General features: G+C 39.0%; 2 protein-coding genes across 4 annotated transcripts in view; both read right to left on the bottom strand.

The window, feature by feature from the left end:
• XRN1 (5'-3' exoribonuclease 1) overlaps nucleotides 1–1,107 on the bottom strand; it is a 38,403-nt gene extending 37,296 nt beyond the window's left edge. For all 3 annotated transcript variants that reach the window (XR_008508547.1, XM_036388497.1, XM_036388496.1), the window contains exon 1: nucleotides 995–1,107. Coding sequence is in view for 2 of the 3 variants with exons in the window: in XM_036388497.1 (XP_036244390.1) it covers nucleotides 995–1,069 (75 nt within the window). In the remaining variant the exon portion in view is untranslated. The remainder of the gene's footprint in view (nucleotides 1–994) is intronic.
• Nucleotides 1,108–2,355: 1,248 nt separating this feature from the next.
• Nucleotides 2,356–16,004, bottom strand: part of ATR (ATR serine/threonine kinase) — a 39,211-nt gene continuing 25,562 nt past the window's right edge. The window contains 16 exon segments of the mRNA XM_036389211.2: nucleotides 2,356–2,921; nucleotides 4,225–4,330; nucleotides 4,577–4,728; nucleotides 5,639–5,792; nucleotides 5,918–6,074; nucleotides 6,753–6,903; nucleotides 7,572–7,715; nucleotides 7,963–8,163; nucleotides 8,778–8,912; nucleotides 9,621–9,853; nucleotides 10,930–11,027; nucleotides 11,422–11,564; nucleotides 12,872–13,051; nucleotides 13,580–13,739; nucleotides 14,115–14,291; nucleotides 15,472–15,649. Of these exon segments, the coding sequence (XP_036245104.1) occupies nucleotides 2,748–2,921; nucleotides 4,225–4,330; nucleotides 4,577–4,728; nucleotides 5,639–5,792; nucleotides 5,918–6,074; nucleotides 6,753–6,903; nucleotides 7,572–7,715; nucleotides 7,963–8,163; nucleotides 8,778–8,912; nucleotides 9,621–9,853; nucleotides 10,930–11,027; nucleotides 11,422–11,564; nucleotides 12,872–13,051; nucleotides 13,580–13,739; nucleotides 14,115–14,291; nucleotides 15,472–15,649 (2,543 nt within the window). The 3' untranslated portion in view covers nucleotides 2,356–2,747.

Consider the following 16,004-nt stretch of genomic DNA (forward strand, 5'->3'; position numbering starts at 1 on the left):
CCTAAGCTTTAAAAAGCTGCTTTAAAACTAGCAGGTAAGGCCAAACATGCAGGTTGGGAATCACTTGAGCTGGGCATCTTAGTTACACTGACACAACAGCTATTTAATCTCTAAAAATCACAGGTGTTTAGGGAAAACGTATCAATATTCAAACACACTCTCAATTATCATCTATCTCAGAACATCCTTATTCAATCTATAAAACCACATCTGTGACACCAGCTGAAAATAATAATTAGAAGCGCTTGTATCCAACAGGTACCAAACGTGATATCTCTGAAAAGATGACGTCTTGGTCCAACTGTTAGAAGTATGATTTACGGCTTTCGTTTCCCAGGTCTGAACACACTTCCCGGTTCAGCTGCTAACACAAACTGTCCGACGCAGGCAACAACAAGGAAACGCAGCAGAGCTGTAAAACCTGTCCCTCGTCATTACCGCGCCATTGGCTGTCAGCAGCTGTAACTTTTCTGAGCCCAACAAGGAGCAAACTCCGACCATGGGCTGTCCGCGGGTGCTGAGGCAGCACCGCGGAGCTGCCGAGGGGACCCAGAGCGAGGGGAGAGAGCCCGGCGGGGCAGCCACGGGCCGGGACCCGCCGCGGGCCGGCCATTCCCGGGGGAACGGGGCACTCTGGGTCCGGGACTGCTGAAAGCACCGCCGGCCGCCAGCCGCGGGCTCCGGGCACTGCTGCCCGCCGGCGGGGGCTCGGCCCGGACAGACGGGCTGTCAGGAGGCACCGAACGCCTCGCCCGCTCCCCAGCTATCGCCCACCGCCGTCCCACCACTTTCAGCCGCTCCCGCTGAGCCGCAGCCGCCCCCGCTGGGCCGCCCCGGCTGTGGGCGAGCCGGCCTGGGCCGGGACTCGGTCCCGCAGGGCCGGCCGGGGACGAGGCCCGGCTGCTCGTCCCTCTCCCTCATGCCGCCGAGGGGCGGGTCAGGACCCCCCCGGGGCCGGCCGGTGTCAGGCAGCGCCGCTCCGCCCCCAGCTTACCTGATGCTCCTTCAGCACCTGGCTGAGGCAGGGGTACCGCTCCGAGATCCACCGGTAGAACTTGGGGACCCCCATGGCCACAGCTGCCCGCCGCCCTCACAGCCCCACCGGAACCAAACACCGCGGGCCGCGCTCCGCCCTCCTTCCGGCGCGCCGCGCTGACAGCGGCCGAGCGCCCGCACCACCGACAGCGAGCGGGCACAGAGCGGCGCCGGAGCGGGGCGGGCCCCGCCGGGCCGGGGCGGGGCGGGAGTGGGGCGGGCCCGGGCCGGCTCCCACCCCTCGGCCGCCTCACCGCCGCCCCCGGCACGCAGGGCCTGGAGTGCGGCGAACACGCGCGACCCCCGTGCCCCTGCCCTGCCCCCGTCCCCCCGCCCCGGGCAGCAGATCTGCTCCCCGCGCGGTGGCAACGCCCGCTGCCAACAGCTCTCGGGCGGCTCAGTGCGCTCCCATAAACTGATAAAGCCTGGGAAAAACAACACAACGTCAGCACTCAAACACAACACCGGAAAAGAGCACTGTATGTTCCAAATATTTTACTAGGAAAACTCGTCACGTTTATGGGACAGTGACAACACTTCTAGATTACCCGCTAGATAGACAGAGAAACAAACGCCCTAGAAGCAGTTGCAGACCTATTATTTTACTTTCCCAAACCTCTGGATTTCAGCTGAACAGAAGAAACAGTCGAGTGTCACACCACCGTGTGAGCCTGTGTTCAAAATCTAACAGCATTCTTTGTCTCTCAGAATAGCAGAAAGAACCACTGTACAAAAATTCTAATGATATCCTACTGTAGGTTTAAAGGGTATAATTTTTCCCTATTTCCCCCTGCCCCTCATTTCCCTACAATTTGGATGCCTAGAAAGCAAGCACTTATGTAAGACAGCATTTGCCTTTCAACCATATTTTAGTCTACCCTCTGTGCTAAAACACCTTTTCTGAAATGGAGTCTGACAAACACCTTGTAGAGCCGTGCTTTCTCCAGGGGACGAACAGGGGCTGTGCAAGGCTCTCAGGAGCCTACAGGGATGTTACAGTCACAGCTCCAACCACCTGCCTGCTGGCCTGGACTCTCAGCCACACTGCCAGGGCCCTCCAGCTCCCAGCTTTGTGCCATGTCCTTTAGGAGGCATTTTTAGCATTCGAGGGCTAAGGAAACAGGTTCAGAACATGGAACCACTTTACCAGTTTATTCATGCTAAGATTTAAGATCCCAAAAGCTTTCCTAGAGATAACCAGGCAACATGGAAGAAAGTTGAAGAAAAGTCTGCTGCTGGAAAGAAATACTAATAATTTTTAGATATCCCTTCTGAATATGTGTACAAAAGTTGAAATAACAACTTTACATCCTATCAGTATTAAACTTCATTGTTTTATTTTCTAATCTAATCCAAATGAGAAACATGTTAACAAAATATACAGTACTTTATAGTGCATCAGTCAACATCATGAAAATCTTTCTTATAGTCAGAGACTTGCAGAGCCTTGCATAGTCTAATTTTTAAGCAGTTCTTATGTACTGCCTTCTATGTTTGTACAAAAGGTAAGTCCTAGCACCTTACACATCTGCATTCATAGCATCCCTGCAAGGGCACTGTACATTTTACACAGAATTTGGAAGACCATAAACCTGTTCTTCTGCTTGCAGCCAAAAATCAACAGAAGTAACCAGGTACCACTGATTGATTCCTTCCCAACAATATTATAGCTACAGCACTTGTGGGTGGTACGATTCCAAAGGGAACAAATATCACATATATGGAGCCCAGCCCATGTACATCTGGCAGAGCAGGTTGTCATCACTTGCTTCTTGAATGAGGTAGTGAACATGCCCTTCAATAGATAAAGGTAATCCCTTGATTCTGTTTCTAGTCTTAATGACACCTTGCAGCCGTTGCTCTATATCAAGGACATGGGTTTTGGCCTGGAAGGAAGAAAAAAAAATAATTGGTACTATTCACGAACTTCCACTTCTCAAAATAAAACCAGTATTTCTGAGGATGTGTTTAAAATCATATTATAACTTAATACAAAATCCAGATGCCTATACCAGCTACGTTGAAAACAAAGGCTACTCACTTTTAAGAACAATTCTCTAGAATGGATATATTATTGGTCAAGCTATAACTTTTGCCTTACAGTTTTACAGCTTAAAGTTACCAAAGGAGTCTGAAAGAGCTATATAAATATATTTGGGAATTGTTAGAAAGCTTTATTGCATATAATTAATTTCAAATAAATGCAACATTTTATTAGCCTTATTCCTGGAATGCTGGATAAAATTTAAGTCTGGAAAATTTAGGTCAAAATTTGAGCATCTCAAAATGAGCTGTTCCAAGGCCCACTGGAGTTGCTAGTTCATACCAATTCCACTCACACATTTTCTTTTAAAGCTCAAGCATAACATTGGCACTCCTCCAGAAAAAGCAGTTAATATATACAATTATGTGGGTGGTCTTGTAAAAGAAAATTCTTGTAAAAGAATGCAGACACGGCCTGGTTAGTAACTGTTTGAAGACCAGGAGATTTTCTGTGCTGAAATAGACCATGTAAGTTTTTTGTTGTCATACAGTTTCAGTGATGCAGTTTTTCCTTATCTTAGCTGTTGTGTTTGTCAGTGCTCCCTAAGTATTGTCTGCTATTACACATTTATTTTCATTAAATAGTCCTTAAAAAAATAGGGACAAATCAGAAATTTTGCACAGAGGGAAGATAATAAAAATTAAGCTATACTTTGGATGAATAATACAGTCTTCAGCAGCAGCTAATAAAGAAACAGTAAGAAATCCTAATTTTCATCACATAATTATTTATAAGTACCAAGGCACATATTTATTCAATAATAAACATCCACTCAGGAAAAGCATAAAAATACACATGGAAAGGACTCCAGATATTACCATCACTGTAAATCTGGAGGACTCTGCAAGTGAGGAGATGCAACAAGATCCATTGCTTCTGCTGATATTGTCCTTGATTTACTAACACCAACAAGAGAATTAGAGTCTTTTTTGTTTGGTTCTTTAGTAGATAAATTACATTTTTTATCAGTTTAAAAGAATCTGTTTATAGATAAAAATTATGAACAGAGAGATAATAAAGAACAACCAGAGAAATTTTTAAATGGAAGAAAAAAAAAAGAAGTTTCAATTAGGAAATATGTAATTCATAACAATAATGGACATTTGACATTTGAATACTTTAGGTTGTGTTTGTTTTAAACTCACCTTTTCATTGACAACTTCTCCAGTTTCATTCACCTGGGCCTTTGTATTCCCTTTAACAGGCTTACTCCATTCCACAAGAGGATCATGGAGAAAAGTCTTTAAGACACTAAATTAAAAAAAATATTAGAAAAGGATATGATACATAAAATACATTTAATTTTCAAAACACAAACACTATCAGGAGCCTGTAGTTAGTGCTGGATATTTCTACTGCTTTATATTTAGCTGCATGCCATGGTGAGAGTGACAGGCACATGCAGGACAGGCAGATGCTTGAACTGGCACATCCCCAGTTGCACACCTGTAGACTACAGACAGCTTTGAGGAGTTTGCACAAAAGCAGTGGCCATACCTCATCAGAGGCTCCCTCTGGTCTCGCATCAGCCTCAGGGTGACTTCACAGGCCCTTCGGAAGAGACCCTCAGTTCCCATGGGGCCCATGCCGTTAACCATGTTGTGCGTGAGGCGGAAAGGAACGATTTCCGGAACTTCAAAAGTTTCTCCCTTTACATTGAGAAAAAAAGGGATGTCCTAAGTGTTTCAAGCATTATTAAAGAGTAACATTTGCACTGGCTTTAGGTTTTTTCCTCCATCTTTGTCAGTGGCAGCTCCTGAGCTGGCAAGAGATGTTTGCTCAGCTCAGAGTCCTACTCAGATAAGAGGAAATTACAGTGAGTAAAAGATAACCTCTTTTGTCCAAATAACCTCTTTTTCCCTGTTTGAACACACTAATATAAGGTCGAAAATTTTGTTCTTAAATATATATTTATGCTCTGTAGTCTCATTGCAAAATTTCTAACATTTCTTTTACAATATGCAAGTTAGCTTAAAAACATTTTAAAAAATTGTTATATAGGACAATTTAGACTTACTAAAAAGAAACCAGAAGAAATAATCTAACAATATTTCTACCTCACGTATCAGAATTAAAAAAGCCTTATGTCCCACCCCAAAAACATCTTTCAAATCTCCAAATCCCAATCTGGCCACAATTTCTGCTGTTTATTTTACAGAACTGTTGGAATTTTTGTGCTGAATTTGTGTGAGAGAGAACAAGAAATTCTCCGCAGCAGCAGAATTCTGAATGTAGCAATTACAGTTTTGTTTGGAGGGTGACAGTGGAGAGAGGAGAGTCACAAAATATGAACAGTCTAAAATTTGGGCTGTTCCAGTGTATCCATATCAGGTCATGGGATACTGGCTAAATCAAAAAAGGTGGTTTTCATTGAATGCAGCACACAGAGCTATCACATCCTCTTTACGTATCCCAGGCTTTTTTGGGATATAAATACAAGACAAAGTGAGACAAAGAACACGATAGATATGTTAAAGTAAAAACTTGGAAAAAACCTCGAGACAGCAGAAATTTATGCATATAGTATCGAGAGCACATTGAGCAAGTGGCATTTCTCACCTTATTGAAAAGGCAGTTGAAATCCACGTGCACACACTCCCCAGTGAAGGAGTCAAACAAGATGTTCTCGCCGTGACGGTCGCCCAGCCCCAGGATGTAGCCCACCATGGACATGACGGCAACGGAGCGGCAGTAGGCTGACCTGCTGTTGTACCTGGAGACACGGCAGGCAGCTCTGAGGCACTGCTCACCTCTGCTGGCCTCATCCTGCACTGCCATTAACTCCTAGGGAAATACACAAACTAAATGCTCTTGAGCTGACCCAGCCCAGTCACTCACCATGAGGTAGGGTCAGGAAATGTTCTAAGAAACCATTCATGAAAGAGAGGAGGGTGACGAGGCAGAAGGACCTCTTTGAACATTTTCAGCTTTTCAGCCAAAGGTGCTGACTTTGGAAGCATGTGCTGCCGCAGTTCTTTCCCAGTCATATAGATACCTGCAACAGACTTCCTCAGTTAGGGAGAAGAAATCCCCAAATACAAAACCTTACATGTACCATTACAGTATGGTAATTTAAAGAAAATAAATGTCTCCATAAAGTTGAAATAAATGATCAAATGAAAAATAATCTATAAACCGTGTTGGTTGTGGGGTACAGAGAAGTTTTTCCTCAAACTTCTATTGCACTGATCAGAAAGCTGCTTTGTTAACAAGAAATTCAAAAGAAATCTGATATTTTCTCTGTAAAGCTGCTGTATTCCTAACCTTGATTCAATTGTATATTATCTTAATTATCTCACATAAATGTAACAAAAATGAAAAATAGCAAATCAAATCTAGAGAAAAAATTCACAGTATTTTTTATTATTCAGTGCTGCACATCCCCATGCTGCTGAAACAATTTACATCACTGTATGTAGGAAAGTATTGAGATGCCTGTGGTATCAGTACTTGTAAGGAACTTGTTCATTCCAAGCTCCAACTCTCTTCCATTTAAGAGCAAAAGTCTACCACACATCTGAATAATAATACATTGCTGATAGATAAAAATACATGTGACTACATCTTCCTAGAATTTAGCCTGACTCCTGCAATTTGCTTCATTTCCTTAAAAAGATACAAGCCCATTAAAAATATCTAAAAACTTTTACTATATTCTAATATATTTCTTTACCTTTTTCCTTATAAAGTTTTATCAGGATATTTCTTAGACCAGAAGTGTTATTCACCCACTCAATTATGCCACATTCATCATTTAATGGAATCACTGCGTAGGTGCGGATGTGGAGCTCTCGCCTACGGGACTCTGCATCTTTTCTTAAGCACTATTCACAAAAGGAAAATGAGATTAACACTGAACACAGATAGGATCAAAATGGATCTATAGCATTTACATTCTATCTATAACTACTTTCTAATCACACAATCTAGAATTTACAAATCTAAGCTTCACAATCTGCAGTAGGTCAAATGAAAGCAAAATGTGCATCTGTTTGCCAAAGTAAATTTAAAAAAGAGGATTTTGCAATAAAATAGTCAAATTGTATAACTTGTACATGGCTTAAATCCCTTAAAAGCAATATTTGAAATAAATCTTTTAGTGTTTCAGAGATGCTGTCATTTGCTTTAACCTCACAGAAGACATAGTACCTTAACCTTAAGCATATTGCTGAAAAGCAAAACAGAACTAAAATAAGAGGTATGGCAACACTTCAGTATGAAAAAATTAATTTACCTGTGTTTTATAAAATATATTAGAAATTACTAAATAAGAAATATTAAGCTTGACAGCAGAAAGTCTGCAGATACTTATTTATTGTAAATAACCTGTCCTGTATATTGTAATTTGTTATTGTTTTCACAAGCCTGTTAGAAGTCATACAGTATCAATTGCTACCTGTTTTTTTGCTAAAGCTAAATTGGATTTTTTGTTAGCTCAGTGTTCTGTTCTGGTCAGTAAGTATAATGCACCTGATTGTCTCATTCATCAAACCTTATTAATAAGGGAGTTGAATTCCATGAGCCGACAGTCTTTTCTCAGATCATCTTTTGGCTTGCACATCATAATGTAAGATTTCCCATCTGAACCTTTCAAGGTGATCTTTTTTGGCTTTTGAAGTGAGGCAAGAATTTCCACCTAAAGAAAAATGAACTTCTTTAGTAACATCTGTATCAGATTATCCAAAATAAAGTGCGTAATTGTAATAAACCACTGCAACCAACTGTGTTAGCACTTCCAGGGTGCTGCAGCACATGAACCTCAGACCAAATCTTTATCTGATGCCAAGGGGCCACACCTCCCCTCAGGCTGCTGTGACAGAAACCACTCGCAGCTATGTTTGCTGAACATGAAGTGAAAAAGCAGGTGACAAGTAGAGCCTTACCGCATCATCAAAGCCTGCAATGTAGGCCCAGCAGCCAGGGAAAGGGTCATGGTTAGCATGGGTACCAGGAATGGAGGGAAGAGTTGGTATCATTACAGATTGTAAGGGAATGAGAATTTCACTGAAGGTGTGCTCTTCTACTAATCTTTTCAGTGTTTTGAAATGAATACTCATGCTTAATGTTGAGTTGTTTCCATCAACCTTGGAAAAAAAAGATGACCAAAGTTAGAAATAACCTTTAAAGTTAACAAACACTTAAAATAATACTGCCCTTTCACATTAACTAATAAATGGACTAGAATAATAAATGCTGATTGTAATAAGAACAGCAAGCTACATTTCAAATTAAATAATCAAGAAGTAAATATATCTGGCTGATATGACAGACTTATTTTTCACTTTGAATATAAATACAGAATAATGAAAGAATTAATTTAGTTCTACCTTTATTATCAAGTTGATTTGTTCATAAAAGTACAACCATCCTATTTTTAAAGTAAAACTCTGGAAATTAATGGGCATGAATGATATGTGAAAGTACAAAACAATGTGAAGTCCATGCACTGTTAAACAAGCCATTATGTACTGAAATATTTTATAGTGTGCTCAATTTAGAGCTATTTTAAATGTTTTACAATTTTGTGCGTTTTCTGCTAAACATTATGAATTCATGATTATTATTGGTATATTATTATTCATGTAATAAATTATGATATTATTATGAATTGGCTAATGAAAGCAATCAGAAGCAGCTTTTGCATGACACTCTTGACTAATCCTACAACATGCACTCATTTGTTTATTTCTGTAGGTACCGGTTTGTTGCAGAGTTCCAGCAGCTTGTCCGTAAGGCGTGTGGCATCTCCAACAAATTTTGCTAAAGATTCCTTCATGTGAATAGCTCTGTTTAGAATTTCCTTACATCTATTGACTCGCATAGGGTAAGAGGACTGAAAAAAAAGGAAAGTTAAAATTTATTAAACAAAGAGTTGAAGAATCCCCCCAGTAATTAATATTCTTTCCTTATTCCTTATCATATTTAATGTCTGGAAAAGGATTGAAATTGAAAAGTTTCAATTGAAAAGCTGGAGTGGTACTGTTGCATGTGTGGGGGTTACTTCTGAAACCATTCTTGGGAGTCCCCCAACATAAAGACCAATATCCAAGAATATGTCAGTGTATCCTGAAAGTTATTTCACCATCCTCAAGAAACAGTATGCAGCCCACTTCCCAGTCTGCTTTGGAATGACCTTACTGCTAGGTAATTACTTGTACAGCTATCTACTAAGTTGATTCTTTGATTATAGGACTGAAAGTATTATAACACAATTTGTAAATGCAACAAAATCTGTTGCCCATAACTACACAATTAATCAGTTATTTGTTATTCAAATTTCCTTTCCTAATACACCATACAAGAAGTTTGGATGCATATTAGCATTCCAATTTGGAACATTTAAACTGTAATATCTGAATTAAGACTGCAATAAAATAATTTGCAGTGATGGCACTGATATCCTCTTCTACAACACTGTATCACAACAAATGAGCCTCTCAAATCCTTCTTATCAGCTTAGAGTAAAATGGGTTATATTTACATTTCTGAGAATAACAGTTTTGTAAACTTAATAAAGGTGTAGCTATACATATCAAGGTACCTTGGACACAGCAGTCATCATCCACATTGCTTGTTGTGGATAGGCTAAAAACACCTTAGCAACAATCACCATCAGAACTGCAAAGACTTCATCGTGAGAATGGCAGATTCGGGAGATGAGCTGAGAAAAGGCTGTCAGGAACTGGTAAGGTGCCAGGTGATTTGTGTGCTCTGTAATCACCTTGTTTATTTTAGCCAGATCATTTTTCATTTGAACACGTTCTGAACGACCTGCTGAAAAATGAAAAGACCATATTCCTGGTTTTCCCCACTGGAAATGCAAAGTCATTTAAATCAAGGCTATAGAATAATATTTTGTTGGCAATTTCATAAGCCAAAAAAAATTGAAGGCAACTAAAAAGCTCCATCCGTAAAATTCTTTTTAACACAGCATACAGCGACTGAATACATACGCTATTTAACTAAGCAGAATACCAGGAAATTAAGTCTCCTTACACTCCTAAAATGACTTCTCTAAAATGATACAGTGGCATAGAACAGGCTAAAAACCACTCCATGTATTTGCCTGAGAAAAGGATTCCAATGTTCTTTAGTTGACAGGAAATGAAGAAAGCCTTTCCATGGGATGAAATTAGCACATCTGCTCCTATCTCCACCCCTGTCCCTGAGGACCCAGCTTGAGTTTCACACCAGCACCTCAGAGTGCAGGATCTGATGTGCCCGCAGCCAACAGTTGACCTAAGTGTGTAGAATGAGGACAAGATCAAGGAGCACAACTGTCTGCTTCACTCCACACCTGCAAGCAGTATTTGCAATTTTCATTTGTACCAGAATCTCCCACCCAAAGTGCATCTGTGGTGTTAGTTTCTCATGCCTTCATGATGCTGCCTAAAAGATTTTTCCCCTTTTATTTCAGTAAAATGAGGTGGAAAATTTCAGTAAAATTTCTTCAAAGACTGGAACCAAAACAAATTGAAAAAAAACCCCAAGGCCTAACACTTTACTGTAGCAAGTACATACAAAACTGTTACTAACCACTCCTGAGGCACCCTAAAAGTGGTGACCAGGGACATGCAAGGATTTTCCCTGTATCTAATGCCTTCAGTTACCCAAGGAACAATGTTGTCTCACTATATACTTGAAAAAAATCTGGAAGATTTAATTAAAATAATTAATATTCTCCTGCATATTAACATCCTGTATTTTACAAGAATAGTAGTACTTTCTTGTTTCCATATAACCTCAGGCAATAAATATAAATGAAGAATTGTAAGTATACTTCACTGTTCTTTAAATCATCTATTCAAAAGAATGACATGGGAACTATGTACTGGGAAAAAATGTTCTACCTTTATCACATTCATATGCTTTTGCTCCAAAGTCCAGCCATAAAGACAGCATTCTCGGCATTGACTGATAAATGAACTGGTTTCCATACTGTAGAGATCTGTGATTAAATGTTTAAATCAAAGAATTATATATATTAGACGTAATACAAATTTTACATTCTCATTTGTTTAATATTCCATTCTAACTTTAGAAATTTATGTCAGCATTTTAATGCATCTGCAACAACCAAAAAAATATACAAAGGGTTTGTGTTTATTACTCAACGCCACAGATTAAATAATTAACTGACAAAAGACACAATTGGTTTGTCAGAAGTAAAATTAATTAGGTATGAAAACAAAAAGGAAGCATGTAGTACTTTGTTTTATAAGAGTGCAGAAAAATTGGAGTCAGTCTGAATTGGTGAAAGACAATCTATTCCTACAGAAATGTTTTTTTCCCCAGGATAATTGTCATCCTTTTACAGAAAGTAAGCAAAGTTCCCCTCTAACCTCCCAAAGTGATGAACTATGTATCTAATCAGATCTCCTTGTTTTTCCATCTTGTTGTCAGTTACCATCGGCATTAATTTATCATAGTATTTTGCAAGATAAAAATGTCCATCTTCCCATTCTGGTAAGAAAACTGTAACATCCTGCAACATCAAAATGAGACAATTAGTTCTGAGAGAATGCTAACTTAAAAATAATAAACAGAAATAAATCTTTTCAAGAAACAATCTTGTATTAGTTATATTGTGCAGAGTACATGCAAAATAGTTATTAATTGTTAACCCTGTATCTCCAAAAATGCTAATTTTGCCTCAAGATAATTGCCTCTACAAACCAGAAGTCCATTTTCAAAATACATTTTGGTTTTGGAGACACAATTCAAGATAAGGGAATACTGAACTAGGGAAGATCATACTTTCTTTAAAATCAGGTTCCTGTTCCTAATAACTCAGTACTGGGTTTCTCAGACCTTTCTGAAAAGTGAAACAGTATCATGTTAACAGTTGGACTCTGTCATCTTCCTGACCTTAATGAATCTTTGATTCCATATTTTTCACATATTTTCATATATTTCTCCTTTCCTTCTAAATCATGATGTTTGAAAGAAAAACAAAAAATTGTGTGACATGTATTAGAAAAGAAATAATTGGTGAGAGGGACATTCCTTATCTAATAATACTGGCTTCTTTTCTGTGCAATACTTAGCAGAGAGTACTGAGTGGTAGTGTTTTCATGGAATCCACTGAAATTTCATTTGTTTATATTATTTCAACCTTCATTTGATTTGATACATTTACATTTTTCTCTAAATTACTTTTGCAGAAGTATGTTATCTAGTAAGACAGTAAATATTAGCAGTATCAAATGCCAGAACTTGGACAGGAGACATGCTGCTTTTAAGGAAGCAAAAACATCTGCATCTCCTACTGTTTTAGAAGGCAACATTAATCAATGCCAAAAAGTGTTCCACAGGCATCACAAGATGAAGCATGCAGTGCTGCCTTGTTTAAGAAGATCATACCAGTTGTCCCTTTTCCTAGTTCTTCAGGGACTGGAAGCACACTTACATCACACTTACAAGTCACTACCAGAGAGAGAAATAACACTGAAGAGTAGTGCAATGGATCACCAAGTCAACTCTGAGTATTTGGAGTAGTCCATTTTAGTGAGGAATTCTAATCTGTGCAAGCATGAGAAAAAAGCCATACTTCTGTAACTTGTTTATTTAAAAAGAATAATATGAACTGTAGTCTACTGATGTGTTACATTAAACTTGGTTAAGACAGGTAAATCTTTACAAGAAGAACTGCTTCTCTCCTACAGTGGATGCACTGTTTAATCCCATTTACGTTATACTTGGGAGACACTATGAGGAGCAGAACAACAGTTTACTTAAGGAATATATAATTATTCAAGCTCCAGCCTTGTTAACAGTAGTATTCCCAATTACCTTATACTTTTTCATGACTGCATTGCTTTCAAAGTTAGCAGTTTCTTCCATAAATCTGCCCACCAGCAGCATTGCCCGACCATGGATGAGCTGATTTTTGCTACTGCAGGGTGCTTTATTTTCAGGGAAGCATAACTCAACTCCCTTCTGGAGAACAATTAGTGCTTCATGAACTTCACCCTACGGGAAAGACAGAAAACATTTTATATACTTTAAATAAGAGAGATGCAAAACTTCCCTCTTAGAGTTATTATTAAGGCAAAGTTGTGTCCCCAGATGTGTTCTAGGCCATTCTGGCTGTGGTAACTGAATATTACTAACTTCAAATGCTTCTTGTATTTCCTTGTTATCTCAGCATTGTTGTGCCTTTAGGTGTACCACAGCAATTTCTCTCATGTTTGCTGCCTACTGCTATTAGTTAAAAAGAAACAAATTAAGAAGAGGTCTACTATTAAAATAATGTCAATTTGCCTGGGCTGCATTGGCAGAGACAGGTAATCCACCAGTTTTATACCAGGGTGCCAGGAAGGTCAATGGATACAGAACAGGGCTGACCAGCACCTGGAGGATCAGCTGCAATGTGCTGATAGTCCCAGCTGACATATCTTGTTTTACACATGCTGATTGTGTGCCTTTTTTTCTTGAAGAAAATTAAAAATCTTATTTTCTTGCATGTAGAAAACTAAATTCCATTTTTATTTTCCTTACCTTGGACCAGAGCCACTTTGCTCTTTCTACATAAAGTTCTGAGAGTGTTGATTCCCCAGCATTGAGCAGAGCATTATAGGCAGTCTGGTGATGCCCAGCTTTCCTTGCAACTCTGGCACTCTGGAGCCAACACTGTCCAACAAGCTCACTGTAATCCTGGCTGCAGGGACATTTTTGCAAAAAATAAAACATTTCTATTTTGAATGCTACTTTAAAATCTGAAGTAAAAATCAATGTGTTGAAACACAAGTTGAACTTCTCAAGAAGTTATATACTACATAATGATAATTTAAAACTATTTTAATACATTTGTTTCACCCTTTTTTCCATTTAGGACTAGAAATAAATACACTTTCTCCCTGTTTCTTGCTTCTCTTTCCTTTAGACACTGCTTCTCCTCCTTATTTTGAAGGTACATAATATTGGAGGACTGCTTTTGTTTAGAACCAATTCCCAGAGTTTTATCTAACATATATATGGAAACCCACAGTATCACTGAGAATACAACACAGAAAAGAAATAGTCATGTCCTCACCTTTTGCTGAGACTAAGCAAAGCCCTTCTCAGTGCTAAAATGGGTTCTTTTGCTCTGTAAGAGTTTTGGGTCATTTCGATCCGAGCACACCAGTTCAGGGAATCTCTACTGTGGTCACCATCTGCTTGCTGAAACATTGGCCCAATGCTGTGTTCCAACTCACACAGCATATGCAACCTGTGTTAGCAAAATAAAGGCAAGAAATTGGTGAGAACTGATTGCTGTTTGAGATACATGCAAATCTTACAAAGTTTTTGCAATTTTCTTTCTAAAATTTGGCCCTGTAAATAACGTCACCCAGTACAAAAATGTAGCAAAAGCAAGCACACAAAATCCAGGATTTATAAACTGATTCGTTTTTTCCTCAATATTCCTTTGTCAAGCTGCTGAACAGAGAGACAATGTAGATCACCCAGAAAGGAAGTCAATCTTCAGAAAGAATATTTCTATCTATTACTTTCAGCAACAATGCTTCAGAAAATCTGACATTTTCAACAAATCCCATTTTAAAAGCAATATACTTTTACTTAAAGTGAAGTTATTCCATTTATTTAAAAATACCATTACTGTGGATATCTGTCCCTGTAAAGATGGAAAGCTGAGTGGTTGTAAATGCCACAGTTCTCACTGGCAGAGAGAAGCGGCCACAAATGTAGTGGGTACATCTGACAGGGAAAAAGTGATCCTTGAAAGGCTCCCAAGTAGCCTGGATCAGTGGCTAAAGGAAACTACTTTGAAACACTTCTTTCTCAATCCCCAAACTTCATTTCCCAAACAACACTGCAGAAATTACCAACAGAAAACAGAATTAAGAAGTAACTAAAACATGCACTTCAACGGGCTTCAGCCAGTATCTTGCCATAAGGATGCATTTACAGTGCAGAGGAAGTATTGAGTCTTTTTATTCAAAAAGGCTACTCACTTTTTAGTCTACTGCAGCCAAATTAAAAGTTTAATATTAAAGAAAAAGGATGGGGTATGATTCCTACTGTTCTTTCTTGATAAAAAGAGTGCTTTTCAGCCTCCATACAGATCAAAAGCAATGCTCTTAAGTTAATGGAGTTACTGGCCTATTTGTACTACTCCAAGCATGGAATTAAATTGCTAGTTTTTATTACTTGATGTTTACATTTGCTTGCTAGCTGATTTGGAAAGACCATACCACATAGTTTTATTGGGAATGTTTTCCATGGAGGATAAATATAAATTCTAATTAATCAAAGGTTTTCAGTTGGTTGAATATAAAAAAAAGGTGACAAAAAATGTACCATTTACTGCAGAAATGCAAAATTCTTGCTGCTGCATACTTGATTACATGGTTTGTGAATTTAAAAATAGTACCATGAAAATGAGAAACCTGATAATGTGTTCATATCCTCGCTGATAGGACCCTCTTTCAAAGCTTGCTGCTGAGAGGGGCACAATCTGCTCTGCTCGAACAACCTTGAGCGTCTCGTAAAAAGCTGCTTCATTTTTCTTCTTGGCTGATAATAACAAATGTCCCAGTCTGACACTCCAAGTAGTGGACTTCACATCTTTGGGGAGAAAAAGAAGACTCTGCTTCTTTAGGCAGCTTAACCTGAACATGCTAATTTGTCTTAACATGCTACTGAAAAAAACCTTTTTCTCAGAACTAATTAATTGCATGTTATTTACACTGTATAATTCAACTCCAAAATCCACCCAGACAGACAGACTCAAAAGATTCACATACTCAAAACTTCTGCTCAAAAACTACACAGGTTACAATCAAATTCAGTTACAAAATCCAGAACACAGTCAGAACCAACCTTCCTACCAGTGAAATCCAAACCAAATTAAAACAGCTGCCCCTTGATTCAAGATGATTAAACTAAAACATATAATTGTTCAGAAATGCAATTAAGTATT

This window comes from Molothrus ater, chromosome 10, assembly GCF_012460135.2.
Source record: "Molothrus ater isolate BHLD 08-10-18 breed brown headed cowbird chromosome 10, BPBGC_Mater_1.1, whole genome shotgun sequence".
NCBI lineage: Eukaryota > Metazoa > Chordata > Aves > Passeriformes > Icteridae > Molothrus > Molothrus ater.